Raw genomic sequence first — 15292 nt, forward strand, 5'->3', positions numbered from 1 at the left:
AACCATCACGGGTGAACTTTCTGAACACAGCATCCCAGGGAACCCAGGCAAAGGTGTGAACACTGCCACCCAAAGAGGGAGAGCTGTGAATCCCATGCTCCCAACAGGCCACATTTCTGAGTAAAAAAAAAAAAATAACGCAGAGTGCAAAGCTCTCTGTAAGTCCCCTGAAGGTGACAAGTGGAGCCTAGATTAAAGGTATTAGAGAAACAGAACACATTCCAAATACCAGTAGATATGACTAACAAACTGTTTATGTTTCTTTTTGAAAACGTTCTGGAGACGTCTAACAACAGCAACATTATTTCCTTAAGAATAAAATTAATTTAATACTGATGCTGTTTTCAAGTTTGCAAGTGATTGGAGGATTGATCAAATTTTCACCTCACTTCCCACCCATTTCTTAATGTGCCTTGGACTTGTGGGCTTTCTTGACTCTCCCCTTCTTCCCGAAGCATTTCCGGCAGCCGTAGGCACAACACTGAAAGACAATGAAGGCCACGGTGAGCACGATGGCCAGGAGGAAGCCAATGACGTCCAAGGAGTGGTACTGGTACCAGGTGAGGTCGTGCGCGGCGGGGCGCAGGTGCGGCGCTCCCTTGTGCCTCATCACGAACTCCACCCAGAACACGGCCAGGTCTAAGGGCTCAATGGGACGGTCCTTGTGCAGGCTGGAGAGGCGCATGATGTTGTCCTTGTAGCTGAACACAAGACAGTTATGTTAAAAGCTCTAACATTTGTAAGAATGAACAACCCTGCCTTTATGGTAGAAAAAAACCCAAAAGAAAAAGTGCATGCACATACCACACCCACACACACTTATTAAATGTTTCTTATCTCAAAAAAAAGAAGAGGAAGGGGAGGAAGAGGAGGAGAAAAAAGAGAAAGGAAGAAAGAAAGGATATCGGCGGGAGGAGGGAGGGAGAGAAGGGAGATTAGAAGGCAAAATGATAATTTTATATATATTTAAACCTTGCTTCCTACTTCTTTTCTTTCTAGAAGAAAATTAGAGTACACATTTTTTAAAATAAATAAGAATTTTGTGAGAAAGTATATTCTACATATATAAAAATATAGAAATACTTATACTTCTTTATATTAAAATAAAGGACACGGTCATGTCAGAAATTAGGGGTGATCTCTCATTTGAAGTTCAAAACATATGGCCAAATAAAAAGTTATTCTATTTATTTGTTTATTTATTTGTCTTTGTATTTATTTTGGTGCTGGGGATTGAACACTGGGGCATTCTATCTTTGAACTACATGGCCTTTTTTTTTTTCATTTTGAAACAAGATCTCATTGCCAGATGTGGTGGCGCATGCTTGTAATCCCAGTGCTTGGGAGGCTGAGACAGGAGGATTGCAGGTCTGCAGCCAGCTTCACCTACTTAGTGATCCCCTCCACAACTTAGTGAGACTCTGTTTCAAAATAAAGAATACAAAATTAGGGTTGGGGGTATAACTCAGGGGTAGGATGCCCCTGGTTTCAATCTCCAGTACCACAAAATAAATGAAAAAAAGGTTTTGTTAGGTCTCACTATACTGCTGAGGCTATCCTCGAACCTGGAATCCTCCTGTCTCAGCTTTTCAAGTATTGGGATATACCACCACACCTGGCTCAAAAGCCATTTTAAAGCCAGCTGCAAGCCAGGCATGGTGGTACACACTTGTAATCCCAGCATTTGGGAGGGTGAGACAGGAGGATCCTGATTCGTGGACAGCCTCAGCTGCTTAGTGAGGCCCTCTGCAACTCAGTGAGACCCTGTTTCAAAATAATGAATAAAAAATAGGGTTGGGGGTGTAGCTCTGAGGTAAAATGCCCCTGGGTCCCATCCCCAGTACCATAAATAAATAAATAAATAAATAAATAAATAAATAAATAAAGCCAGCTCCGAGGTGGAAGCATACTTTTGGGGTTTTTTTGGTTTTTTTTTTTGTTTTTTTTTTGGTGGTACTGGGGTTCCTGGAAACCCTTCTACCTCTGGGCTACACTCCCAGACCTATTTTATATTTTTTGAAACAGGGTCTCTTACGCCAGCATGGCTGGCTTCGAACCTGCGCGATCCTCCTGTCTCTGCCTCCCAAGCGCGGGGATTACAAGCGTGCGCCACCACGCCCGGCAGTGGTAGCATACTTTTAAACCACTTGGTAAAACATCAGGCCACCCAAGTACTGAAACTGCTAAAATCATCTATGCGCCTGATAATGCAGAATGGATGCCATTTATTTTGGACAGTGCTGACTGCTAAATCAGGACAAGTCCCAGATGGGTCCACAGTTCAACTCTAGGGTATGGATACACTGCAAAAAAGAAGCAGAAGAGAAACAAAGGAGGAGGAAGATAGAGGAAGAAAGGTAACGTGGAGAAGAAAAAGAAAAGCAGGACACTGAGTCCTACTGCTCACGGTTGTCCTTTAACATGTCTTTTTTTGTGTGTGTGTGTGGTACTGGGGTTCCTGGAAGCCCTTCTTCCTCCGGGCTACACTCCCAGACCTATTTTATATGTTTTTTGAAACAGGGTCTCTTACGCCAGCACGGCTGGCTTCGAACCTGCGCGATCCTCCTGTCTCCACCTCCCAAGCGCGGGGATTACAAGTGTGCGCCACCACGCCCGGCTAACATGTCTTTAATTTTAGTACTATAATATAATAGTTATACGTGACTATAAATTCTGTTAGACATCTTTTTACATAAATTTATCTTTTTTAATTTACCCTCCCACCCTTTTTATTCTATTTTCATTTTTTTTTTCTTGGTGGTTCTGGGGTTCCTGGAAACCCTTGTATCTCCGGGCTATACTCCCAGACCTATTTTATACTTTTTAAAATTTGGAAACAGGGTCTCTTAAGCCAGTGTGGCTGCCTTCGAACCTGCGTGATCCTCCTGTCTCCACCTCCCAAGCGCGGGGATTACAAGCGTGAGCCACCATGCCCAACGCGTAAATCTACTCTTAAGATAGATTTTCTTATAACTTTCCTTCCTTCCTTCCTTCCTTCCTTCCTTCCTTCCTTCCTTCCTTCCTTCATTCAAAGAAACTGTTTTTAAATTTTGAGATGAGGTGTCTCCAATTGCCCGGGCTTGCCTCAGACCTGCAGTCCTCCTGCCTCAGTCTTCCAGGTGGCCGGGATCACAGGCACACTTCACCACACCCAGCCATTCACTCAGTATTTCTTTGAGCACCTACTAGGGCCCAGTTGTCTGCATGAATTGACTTTTGAAAATTTCCCAGCTCCTTTTATGCTATGGAGGTACCGTGTCTGCTTACAGTGCTGGAAACATGAAGATTCACAAGAAGATAGAGGTGGCTCCCAAGTGAACAGTGAACAAATTTGCTTTTGCTTTTATTCTGACTCTGTGTTCTGTGATACTCTATAACACACATTTTAATGCCACATGGATAAGAAGCCTCCTGGGTTCCAGCTCTGGGGAAAGTCCTAAGCACCTGGTTTCCTTTATCTTCTCCATACTATGCCTCTTGTAATGGAATATTTCTCTCTGCTGGAACTTACAGATCAGCAGTCTATTATGGTGACACTGTTTCTTTATAAATTTCTACTAAGGGAAATAATTCTTTGAATAAATTCTATGGTAATTTATACAGGAACTAGACTCCTTTCGTGAAGTGAGCAATAATAGCTCCAAATTATATTATCTAAGAATCTAGATTTCTGTGTGCTTGTTTGCACACTGAATATTAACATGGATGCTGGCGCCAATACATGGTCAGTAATATTCCTTGTTACATGTCTCTTACCTTTTGTCATTGATGACGGTTTTTAGGGCGTTTGCTAGGTCATCAGAAGTCATTTCGAGGACATTCAGGGTCACGCCAGCGCCCCGGGTCTCCATGCGCTTTGCGTTGTCCATCTGGTCACCGAACAAGGGCATCATCACCATCGGGACACCATTGCATATGCCCTCGTAGATGCCGTGGGAGCCAGAGTGCGTGATGAATGCTCGAGTCTTGGGGTGACCTGTGGGCACGGCAGGGAGGGACGCAGAGGTCAGCCTCAGTTCCCAGTCTGCCCTCGTCCAGATCCTGAGAACACCCTGAGATCTCCATGTTCTCAGTGCTCCTGGAACCCTTGAGAGGTGTCAGAAGAAAATGTGTGTTGACATGCTCCACAGATAAAAAGCAACCTGTGGTCTGCTGCCTTCATACCTGCAAGCTGAAGATCCCAAGAGCCACCTGCTACGCCACCATTTTCACTTAACCCTGCTCTGACCCACACATCGAATCCTCCCGACGTACCGAGCAGATCATTTTGGGGTAACCACTTGACGAGGATGGTATTCTTCGCAAGATTTGGTGGTGGAGTTCCAGTGTAGCGCCACAGGACCTTGCAGGGACAAAAGGAAGAGTTGAACAAAAACAGTAATACGGAGCCGGGTGTGGCGGTACACGCTTGTAATCCCAGCATTCGGGAGGCTGAGACAGGAAGATCTGGGTTCGAGGACAGCCTCAGCTATTTAGTGAGGCCCTCCACAAATTACTAAGACCCTGCTTCAAAATAAAGAATAAAAAAAATAGGGCTGGTGGTGCAGCTCAAAGGTAGAATGACCCTGGTTCCATCCCTAGTACTGCAAAAAAATAAATAAAAATAATATGATTTTTTAAAAATCTGCTCTAGTACCTGGAACAGTAAACCCTTTGAAAAAGCAGAATTGATAAAAGTGTCTCAAGAGCAAAGCCTCAGTGACCACACAGGCGGGGGCGGGGGGTGGCCAGGAGGGTGAGCACCTGGGGAACAGGTGACAACCGCTCGCATCTGCCAAGACTTTGCTGTCCACCCCATCTCGGCATCTACATGTGTGAGAATCCATGTAGTCATAGGCGATTCTCAAAGTGAGAAATAAGCCCCGAGAGAAGGTGTGGTCGCTGGCAAAAAGTATTCTCCACTCTTAGATATTCTTTCATAACTACTATTCTTTTAGTAATGATTCTTTTAACTTTCCACATGAAATTGCTCCGGTGGAAAAAAGATCAGGACTGTGAGTGAAAATTGAATCCATGTCCTTCCAGTAAACTTTCAGCCTTGCTCAAATGGTAATTAGAAGCAGCATTCCAGTCCACCTTCGACCTTCAATACAGCGACACCACCTGGTTAAAAATAGCTATGTCAAAACAAAGGACAGATAAAATAGATGTGTAAAGATGAAAGAAAGAAAATATGGTGAGAATAAGAAAGTATTTTGTATGAAGAAGAGCTTATCCTGAGATTGGCCCGAATGGGAAAGAGAGAATTAGGGTAATCAGAAAAGAAAAGAAAGTTGCAGAAGGTTAGTGATAGGAATATGGATTATTAAAAGAAGGAAAATGCTCAGCTGCTAGAGAAATATATCTGACAACTAAATCTAAAGACTTCATGTTATTTCTTGGTGTTTACCTGCTAAACTGTGTCATGAGTTTGTTTAAGTTTTCAGACCGCGGATAGTATTGCAGACAAAATCCAGCAGACATTCATCGAAATTCCTTAAATCATCATAAAGGAACACGGATTTTCCTTACGATAACTATATGAAAGCTGGAATCTCGGACTTCGTCCCCCATTATATATAAAGGAGGACATTGGACTAAGCCCTAGGAATGAAAACTCTTAAAAACTGGATTCTTCGAGTGATCTTAAAAACTAAATTCTTCAAGTGATTTTGGGTGTGACTTTTAGCCAAATAGAAGCCTCTGCAGCTGCAAGGCCAAAGGGGGCTGGGCTCCCGAGCACAAGGCCCACCTGAGATAATGGGACTGATTTCAAACACAAAGACCTGGAATATCCCAAGCTTTACTTTTGTCTTGTTCAGGGTTGGTAATCTGCATGTGTATCTCTCTTTTGTACCTTGGGTGTTTTGCACTTCTTTTTACTAGAAATTCACTGGGAGAGGGGAATATATAAAAAATCTTGTGTCCAAAATAAAGTGTTCGATTGCACAAGAAGCATCGATCCATGTCAGGTTCTTTTTAAAAGCGCCGATCATAGGATTATTTTCCTAGGAAAGAACCGCTACAGATAAGAATCTGTAGAAAATCACTCTGTCCTTCCCCACCTTTACTGAGACCCTCGACCGCGAGCAAACTCGCGCCCCATTGGACTAGCTGGCTTTCGGCACGCATCACCCTGTGCAGGGGATGTGTGCCCTTTCCTGAGCGTCAAGGGCAGGTTTACCTAAAGAAGCAGGTGGATACAGCACTAGACACAGAAATGTATGGAACAAATTCGAGGTCCTAACCAACAGTTTTGAGGAGAAATGTGCCTGTTTTACCTGAAGAAACCTCGTGTTTATTTGTTTGAACTAAAATCTCACCCATACTCTCGAGTCTCTTACTTAGAGAAATGTGACTTCCAAGTGAAGTAGCTATGGTTTAAGAGTAATTCAGAAAGCTGGGCGTGGTGGCGCACGCTTGTAATCCCCGCGCTTGGGAGGCTGAGACAGGAGGATCGCACGGGTTCGAAGCTAGCCTCAACTGCTTAGTGAGGCTCTCAGCAACTTAGTGAGACCCTGTTTCCAAATAAAAAATATAAAAAAAGGTCTGGGAGTATAGCCCGGTGGTAGAAAGCCTCTGGGTTCCACCCCCAGTACCACCAAAAAAAAAAAAAAAAAAGTAATTCAGAGTTAAATTGGGGGAGGGGGAAGACGAAGGTTGGAATAGAAGTTGGGTATTGGCAAGGAACGCCCAATTTTAAAATTTCAAATACTAGAATTTAGTTAGATGCTAGAAATCTGGAGCAAAAACTCCCATGAAGATAGACTGAAGATGGGTATGAAGGAGCCATTTGGGTCTTACTGTCTGCGGTATCCTTCCCAAGCCCTCGGCGATCTCCATAGCTTTCTCCTCCGGAATCTCTGAGACCATTGATCCTAAGGAGAAAACCACAATTCCATGTTCTCCAGAGGCGTTAATGTGGGCTTCAAATTCCTAGAGAAAAGAGAGAAATTCCCAGTCAGTTTTTTTCTCATCTTCTTTGGAATAGTAAGCTATGAACTAAATATCTTCCTTCTAAGAATAGGATAAAGGCGCGCTTGAAATAAAAACTGAAGTTCTTAAAGCACAAGTCTTACGGAGTCTACATCTCAGGGAGCTCCTTCAGATGCAGAATCCGAGTGATGGGCCAGTTTTCTGAAAGAAAAGCCAAGGCACATGCATGCACATACATACACACACGCATGCAACTACACATGCTCGCATATATGAAAGCATACACGTACACACATAAACACACACACATGCATTCACACACCATGCCCATTCTACATAGGGAAAATAGAGCAGTGAGTAAGTATGGCAGTTTTCCCCAACTGTGGCTTATTAGTGATCTAACTAACTCTGAGAGTCTTCCAGGCTGTCTCCAATGTTTCCAACCCACACCCGAGGGGTCCCCTGGCACGTGGTGCATTCAGCCCTAAACCAGAAGAGCCCTGAGCACACCACAACCTGACCTTGGCCACCCTGCGTGGGAGATGCAGACACTCCCACAGGGCTTTGCACACTTGCGGTGGGCAGCGACTTCTGCTGAACTCAGCCACCAGGAGAGCACGAACACTGAGCCCTCTCCCCAGAAGAGCCCGCTCTCCTCCAACCACATGCACCAGCCCTGGCCGCCACAAATCCTCCAGTTCAGTGTCTGTGCATTGATCTTGGCCTCTCTGCTAGGCTCATCCTCTCACTGGGACAGGTGCTCTTCTGACTCCTCCCTCCCGAGCGTCATCATCTGACTCCTCCCTCCTGAGCATCACAGCACATCCCTCTCCTCTTCTCCCTCCCTCTTCTCTGTAGAGGAACAGCTCACCACCAAGTGCCCTTCTCTATGGAGTAAGGGCCAAGGGCTGACCTATATTTCCTGGCACCTTTGCTCCTGTAAGGGGCAGAGCCTGATTTCTCCTCCTTTCCACTCTCCCATACCCACTCAGCAACCAGAAGGATGTCTTCAACACAAAATCAGACTCAGGACCATAAACACCACGGTTATAGAGCTGCACCCAACTAGAGCTCAAAGGGCATAAAAGTTCAGCTACAGAGTTTTGCTCTACGGAGCTTAGCTATAGTGATTGTGTATCGTGGCCAACACCCAGCCCCATGCCAGCTTTTATGGGGTTCAATAGAGCTGTGGCCCATCCCCTCCATGGTCAAAGTTTCCCTACACTTTGCTCTAATTTTTGTAGTCTCTAGAGTGGCCAAAGAGTGAAGCAACATGCTAACTAAAAATATCATTTCATTCCCCCACATATTGTCCCCTTCCAAGAAAGATGAGGACCCCCACATCCCACAGAATGAATTTCCCTGCCCAATGGGCCCTGCCCACTTTTGTTTATTATTTATTTATTTATTTATTTATTTTTGCAGTATTGAGGATTGAACCTCAGGGGAATTCTACCTTTGAGATACAACCCCAGCCCTATTTTTTATTCTTTATCTTGAAACACGATCTCACTAAGTTTCAGGTGGCCTCAATAAGTTGCTGAGGCTGGCCACAAACCTGGGATCCTCCTATCTCAGCCTCCCAAGTATTGAGACTACAAGTGTGAACCACCATGCCTCCTGGCTTAACTGAGACCTTTAAAACAGCGCCTGTGTTTTCCTGAGCATTATATTTATTTTTGGAGTTTCTATTACACTTTTCCTTGCCAAACATCTTTTGTAAATATTGCTCGTTACTATTGTGCATGCCTACTTTGGCCTCCTGTCCCACACACCCTTCACCTTCTTGAAGCCTCTGGCCTCCCTGGGCTTCCATCCGGCTAATTCTCTGGGACTCAGCATGGATGGCTGGGACCTCTGACTGCTTCTCTCCACAGAGACGGCCTCTCATCCCAAGAGAAGGATGACGGCCAGGATCTCCTGAGTCTCACCCTTTGCCTCGAAATGTTGTTCTACTATCATCATTCTTTCAGATCCAACGAACACATGTCAAAGCCAGGTTGTGTTTTCTCTAGGGACTTTCCTAAAATAAAGACTTTATCTTCATTCTTTCATTAAGTTCAGGACTTTCTTTTTTTGGGGGGAGGGGGGGTGTCTAGGGATGGAACCCAGAGGCATTCAACCTCCGAGCTACACCTTCTGCCCTCTTTTTGTATTCTTTTTATTTTGAAGCCGGGTCTCACTGAGTTGCAGAGGGCCTTACTAAGTAGCTGAGGCTGTCCACGAACCGCGATCCTCTGGTCTCAGCCTCCCAAATGCTGGGATTACAAGCATGCGCCACCATGCCAGGCTAAATTCAAGACTTTAATCAGGAGGGTCAGGAATAGGACAATTTCCAGTAGAGGAACAGAAGTGGAGAGTAGCATTTTCTAGCTAACAAACGGACAAAGAGAAAATAAATAGTAACTTCACTAACCACGAAAAAGCAGGCAAAGGGAGAAATGCAAAGTGAACAGCACGTGAAATATATTAGAAGATACAAGCAATTCTAGTCATTGTTGAATTCAAATGGGCAAAATTCACCTTCTAAAGCAATCTGTCTAACCAGATTAGAAATACCAATTGCATAGTGTTTAAAAAGAACAAAGAAGAAATCTTGAAGACAAAGGTATTTAGGAGGTACTAGAGAAATGAAACAAAATCATACAGAAGAGGTGAGATTAATATAGAAAAAGTGAAATTTCCTTTTTAAACTTGTATTGGTGCATTATAGCCCCATATCATAATGTAGATCACAGTGATAGTGATGTATGTGTACACAGCGCCAGATGGGATTTCCCCACTTCCCTCCCCACTACCCCTTCCTCATACAGGATATTGAGATTGACATTGGCATTCTCAAAAAAGTGAAATTTCTGACAAATACCTTAAATAAGACAAAGAAGGACCAGGTATAATTTATCCAGATATGATCACCTCTGAACCTGCTTGCACCGAACAAGACAACTACTAATGGTCTGTGTACACAATTAACCACTTAGTAAATTTAAAGGGGGGAATATGATTCTATTAATAAATGCTAGAAAAGCAGTTGACAAAATATAGCAGCCTGCCCTTATAAACATCCTAAAGAAGAAAGTCATTTAAAGAAAGACCATCTGCCCCTAACAATGGCAACATAATACAAAATGACAAAAAGAAACCAGTTGTCTGGAAGGTGAGTAGCCAAACAGGGATCCTTGCTAGCCACAGACCTTGTCAAACCTTCTAGGAGTCTAGTGGACTCAGAACCCCTCATGCTTGATATGGAATTTAGAACAGGAGAAATCAAAATTCCCTTTTTCTCTCATATGTGGAAGCTAGAAAGAAGAGTGACAACAGATAAGAGGAGAGAGACCAGTAGAATAGTGGAAGGGGCCTGGCGCAGGAGGAGAAAAAGGAGGACGGGAGAAGGAATGTTACGTCCAAATGTGGAGGTCTCACAAGAGAGTAAGAAAAAAAAGCTTTAAATTTCAAAGTGAATGTAAAGTGCAACTGATTTCTCTTGGTTCCTTCAGTGATGTCTCTTTTATGCCTCGGCGATTTGGACAGGTTGACTAGATTTTTTTTTCCCTTTGATCTGAGATGCACCCATTGGTTCTATTCCTTTCCTCTTTCTGAAAGAGGATCATTAATGGTTTTCTACTCTTGAAATGTGTGTGTGTGTGTGTGTGTGTGTGTGTGTGTGTGTGTGTTTTACTGGAGATTATACTCAAGAGGCATTCTACCTGTAAGCTATACCCTCAGCCCTTTTTATTTTATTTTTGTTTGTTTGTTTGTTTGTTTTGAAACAGGATAATGCTAGGTTGTTGAGAGTACCACTAAGTTACCAAGGCTAGCCCTAAACCTGTGATCCTCATGTCTCATCCTCCCAAGTACTGGGAATACAGGCATGTACCACCACAATGAGCTCTACTGTTAGACTTCATAATCTCTTTTTAGAAAACAAGTGACATTGGGCTCTTTTTCAAACTGACCACAGTGACATCTTGCTTTTTCTCAAACTGACTCCCACATCCAATACACACTTGGGCAACAGGCCAAAGGACACCAAGATTCTAAACCGGCTTCAACAGGTCAACAGCTATCTCTCCACCTTAGAGGTGAGGACTTAAAGCCCACAGAAGAAGAATCTGCTCACAGGTAGTAGAGAAGGCACCAACCCAACACCTGATTTCCCACTGCAGTTCTTTCCAATGCCCCCAAATTCTCCTCATCATTATAACTACACCATCACTGAAAGATGTATCACCTCAAAGACACTGGAAACAAGGTCCAGTGCTCTCCAAGGCAGATCACAAGTTTTATTTTTTACTTGTGAAACTAAGTTCCAGAGGGTCTAGCTAAATTGCTGAGGCTGGCCACAAACTTGCATTTCTCCTGTCTCGGCCTTCCAAGTACTAGGATTACAGGCATGAACTTCCACACCCAGCTCCACAACCAGTATTTGAAGAATTTAGGAATAAATGGCCCCCGAGATGTCCCTCCTGGGAGAGTCCTTCCTGAACCTTCTATGACAAGGAGCCTCTTCTCTTATTCCTGTCATCTCCACTGAGATGTCCAAGAGCATTCCAAGAATGTGGCTTTATGCACACTTCAAATTCTGTAGGAAAAAAGTTAGCATATTAGTTGACCTAATTAGCTAGCCTGATTTGGCTCAACCTAGTGAGTAGTTATCTTACTAGCAGAGAAGAGGGGTTTGGGGATATTTACTGAAGCCTCGTATGGCGGGGCACACCACCTATAATCCCAGTATTTGGGAGGCTGAGGAAGGAGTACCACAAGTTCAAAGCCAGTCTCAGCAAGTTAGCAAGACCCTATTTCAAAGTAAAAAATAAAGAGGGCTGGGGGTATAGCTCAAAGGTAGAACTTTAACCAGGACCATGAAAGCAACTCCCCTTGCCAGGAGCTATAAACGCCAAAGAACTTTCGATCAGACCTGAACTTCGGCTATCTCATGCAATCCTGGGCAAAGTACATGCAGCATAATTTTTTTCTCTGAAAGGTGTCCCAAATTCAGATTGTCACATTAAATTGAATCCTACCCAATGAAGCTCTCAGAATAAGGTGCCCCAAACCTGCTTAACCAAAATATTAGCTATGAAGAAATAACCCGGAAGATGATGCCCAAGACAGACACTCTCTAGCCTGGGAGAACCACAAGATAGAAATTAACAAAAGAAGGCATGCAGAACTATCTCAGTATACAGGCTCAGCACGTCTGAACAAAGGTCCTTCCAGCAAAGCACTTGGAAGAACATGGGCACAACCCATGCAAATACACACCTTGGATAGTGGTTTTTTGTGAAGGCAGTTGATCCCACCAATAAAAACCATATTGGGCATGATGGGTTTGGGGTAATTCTTCACAAAGTCAGTTCTCATCAGCCACACAGATGCATAGCTCGTAAGATCCCGGACAGTTAGGTCTCTCTGAAGGACTTCTGAGGCAAGTGATGCATAGGGGGAATAGACCATATTGCACATGAAGTTTTCTGTCAAGGCAATGAGTGCATTCTTCACTCTCTGGAGGAAGGTCATGTGATCTGGGTTTGAGGACAGAGTCCTGGGCACATAGGACATGGGGCTGGGGCACTGGGTAGCTTCAGAATGCAGATTACAGGGCAACGCATTCAGGAAGTAGACGGCAGGCAGAGCCAGGTACTGAGCCACGATGGGGCCACAGAGAAGGAAAGGGTCTGTCAACACCGCATCGAACCTGCTTTCCCCCAGGGAGGCCAAGAGCTCCTTGTTGTGCACCAGTTGTGAACAGCCAGAGAAAAGCAAAGCAGAGTTCCTTTGGGCTGACTTGTATAGTTTGATCACGCGCTGCAGGAAGGGATCATTGTCAAAAGCACTATACCCAAGATTGATGAAAGTGGACTCCAGGTCCTTCCTTTGGAATGGCACGTGGTATTTCTTCAGGGTGAAAAACGGTTCTTCTTTTATGTATATGGAGGCATCTGGCACTACGACCACTACTTCGTGTCCCCTCTGCTGCAGCTGCTGGAGGACTCCGAGCATGCTCAGCCAGTGGCTGCCATCTATTGGGATCACCAACAGCTTCCCAGCGTGGGACACAGAGGGGCCAAGTGTCCACAGCAAGAGGGCCAGGACCAGGGGACATGAGACCTGAGAGAACGCGGCCATGGTGTCCCTGCCTCTGATCCAGCCAGAGGTACACCTTCACCTGCCCACGTGTGGCAAGAGCCATGTTATAGACCAAGTTAATGTTTGATTGTGCCACATGGCTAAAAGGCTCCTCCCACAAAGTGGGCTGGAAGTTTGCTATCAAAGACCACGAGGTGGGGCCCTACTGGGTTTCTTCACAGGCAACAACAGGAGAACTGGCTAGAATTTCTTCCCCAAATCACAACCATGAATGAGCACTGAAATTAAAATATTTCTAGTATCTTTGGATGCATCAAATTAGTTTGTTCATGGATCTAGAAAGTGTTACCAGCCAGGCAAGGTGGTGCATGCCTGTAAACCCAGCTACTTGGGAGGCTGAGGCACACATAATCACCAGTTGGAGCATAGCCTTTGCAACTGAGCAAGACTTGGTCTCAGAATAAAAGCTAAAACAGTCAGGGAGTAGTTCAGTGATAAAATGCCCCCGGGTTCAATTCCCAGTGCCAATGAAAGAAAGGGGAAGGGAGAAAAAGATAAAAAGCAGGTGTTAACAGAGAGGGGAAAGGACCATGGAGTGATGCAGTAGACTTCCTTTCCAGCAATGGAAAGTTTCTTAGCCTTTGGAAAGGAAAGAATAGGGCATTACAACCCCCCTTTGGCCTAGAAACTTCAAGAATGCCCTTTGTCACTGCTCACTTGGAGGTCTGCCTCCCCACTTACATCACTTTTGGGCTCAGTCATCCAACAAATATTTATTGAAGCCTCATATGGTGGGGCACACTACCTATAATCCCAGTATTTGGGAGGGTGAGTAAGGAGTACCACAAGTTCAAAGCCAGTCTCAGCAAGTTAGCAAGACCATCAACAACTTAGCAAGACCCTATTTCAAAGTAAAAACTAAGAAGGGCTAGGGGTATAGCTCAAAGGTAGAAGGCCCCTGGGTTAAATCCCTGGTACCAAAAAAAAATTATTTAGCCTGGCACAACCCTGAGTATGGAGGCTACAGTCTAGCCTAACACCACGGAGTCTCCTGCCTCCTTAGAATTAAAGCTCCACCAGGAAGCAGACTCACATCGTAAACTGATAAACCAGGACCTGAGAGATGGTGAAACATACTAGGAAAGAAATGGATGGTGTGGGGCGGGGATGGAGGTGCTGCTGCAGTGGAGAATGACTACAAAGGGAAATCCACTTGAGTTCATAGGCACAGAAGTCCTCTCTAAGAATAGGTCTTTACTCACTAAGAAAGGGATATGCTACAAGTAGGAAATCAGAATAGATGAGCTAATAGCAGCAAGTCCCATTACATTCATTGCCCTGGCTTAAGGTCTAGGAGACACTTTGATGACCAAATAGCAGGCAGTGGGACAGGTAAACAGAAACAAACATAAGAATTGGTGTTTACCGAGCATTACTGTATGCCAACTATCGCTAAGCTCCTGATTGAAATTTATAGTCAGAAGGAAAGCTGGGATCTCCAAATCATTACCCAGTTACAATAACTGGAGACAAGACCAAAGGAAGGACTTGCAGGGCAAGAAGAATGTGTTCACCCAGCACTACTGGTAACATTGGAGACGAGGGTAAGAGACAGGAACAAGTGTCTAGGAGGGAATGAACAAAAGTGGCCCCTCCCAAAGTCTGGGGAAACCAGGGTGCACACAGAACTGAGCACACCCTTGTTTCTTTTGGAATCCACTACTCATCTATACAATCCCTGGATAAAAGCAAAGATCCAAATGTTTTAACCATGGACATCACTGGCCACCCGTTCTTGGGGATTTTCTGGGAAAGTCATGGAGAAACTGCTACCTTTAAAGCTTTGGTGTTCCATGGGGCACATTCACATGACCCTTCTCATTTCGTTACCTAGAGTTCCTTCTCTTTGAATCACCATCTTTCCTTGGCAGAACTCCAGTCTTGCAAGTGTTGCCATGGGGCTGCACACAACTGCACACCCACCCACCCAGAAGCTCCTCCTCACCCCCAAACCTCTTCATCCTGGTTGAGCAGAAAAGTCAGAGCAATGCTTCTGCTCTTTGTTGTGCCAAATTATCTGCAGCTCTGAAATTCACAGTCCAAGCTAAACTTTAAGAGTAACAACTCTTCCCAAATCCCAATGTCATGAGTTCATCTGCAGATAGCGTGGAGCAAAGGGGCTATAAACACACACACACACACACACACACACACACACACACACACATACACACACACACAGAGTCACAATAGTAATGAGTGTATGACATTCCTGCATTATATAGAC

At 44.5% G+C, this 15292-nt stretch overlaps 1 protein-coding gene across 7 annotated transcripts in view; it reads right to left on the reverse strand.

Annotated features, from left to right (window-relative positions):
- Positions 1-403: 403 nt before the first annotated feature.
- Positions 404-15292, reverse strand: part of UGT1A8 (UDP glucuronosyltransferase family 1 member A8) — a gene marked incomplete at both ends in the record, with an annotated part of 180478 nt that continues 165589 nt past the window's right edge. For 6 of the 7 annotated variants that reach the window (XM_080689157.1, XM_080689160.1, XM_080689156.1 and 3 more), the window contains 4 exons: positions 404-701; positions 3757-3976; positions 4255-4342; positions 6784-6915. In XM_080689157.1, the coding sequence (XP_080545283.1) occupies positions 404-701; positions 3757-3976; positions 4255-4342; positions 6784-6915 (738 nt within the window). Of the gene's footprint in view, positions 702-3756; positions 3977-4254; positions 4343-6783; positions 6916-12180; positions 13045-15292 lie in introns of those variants that run through there. The other variant, XM_080689155.1, reaches the window with a different exon arrangement.

Source organism: Muscardinus avellanarius (genome assembly GCF_963383645.1).
Source record: "Muscardinus avellanarius genome assembly, chromosome: 2".
Classification (NCBI taxonomy): Eukaryota; Metazoa; Chordata; class Mammalia; order Rodentia; family Gliridae; genus Muscardinus; species Muscardinus avellanarius.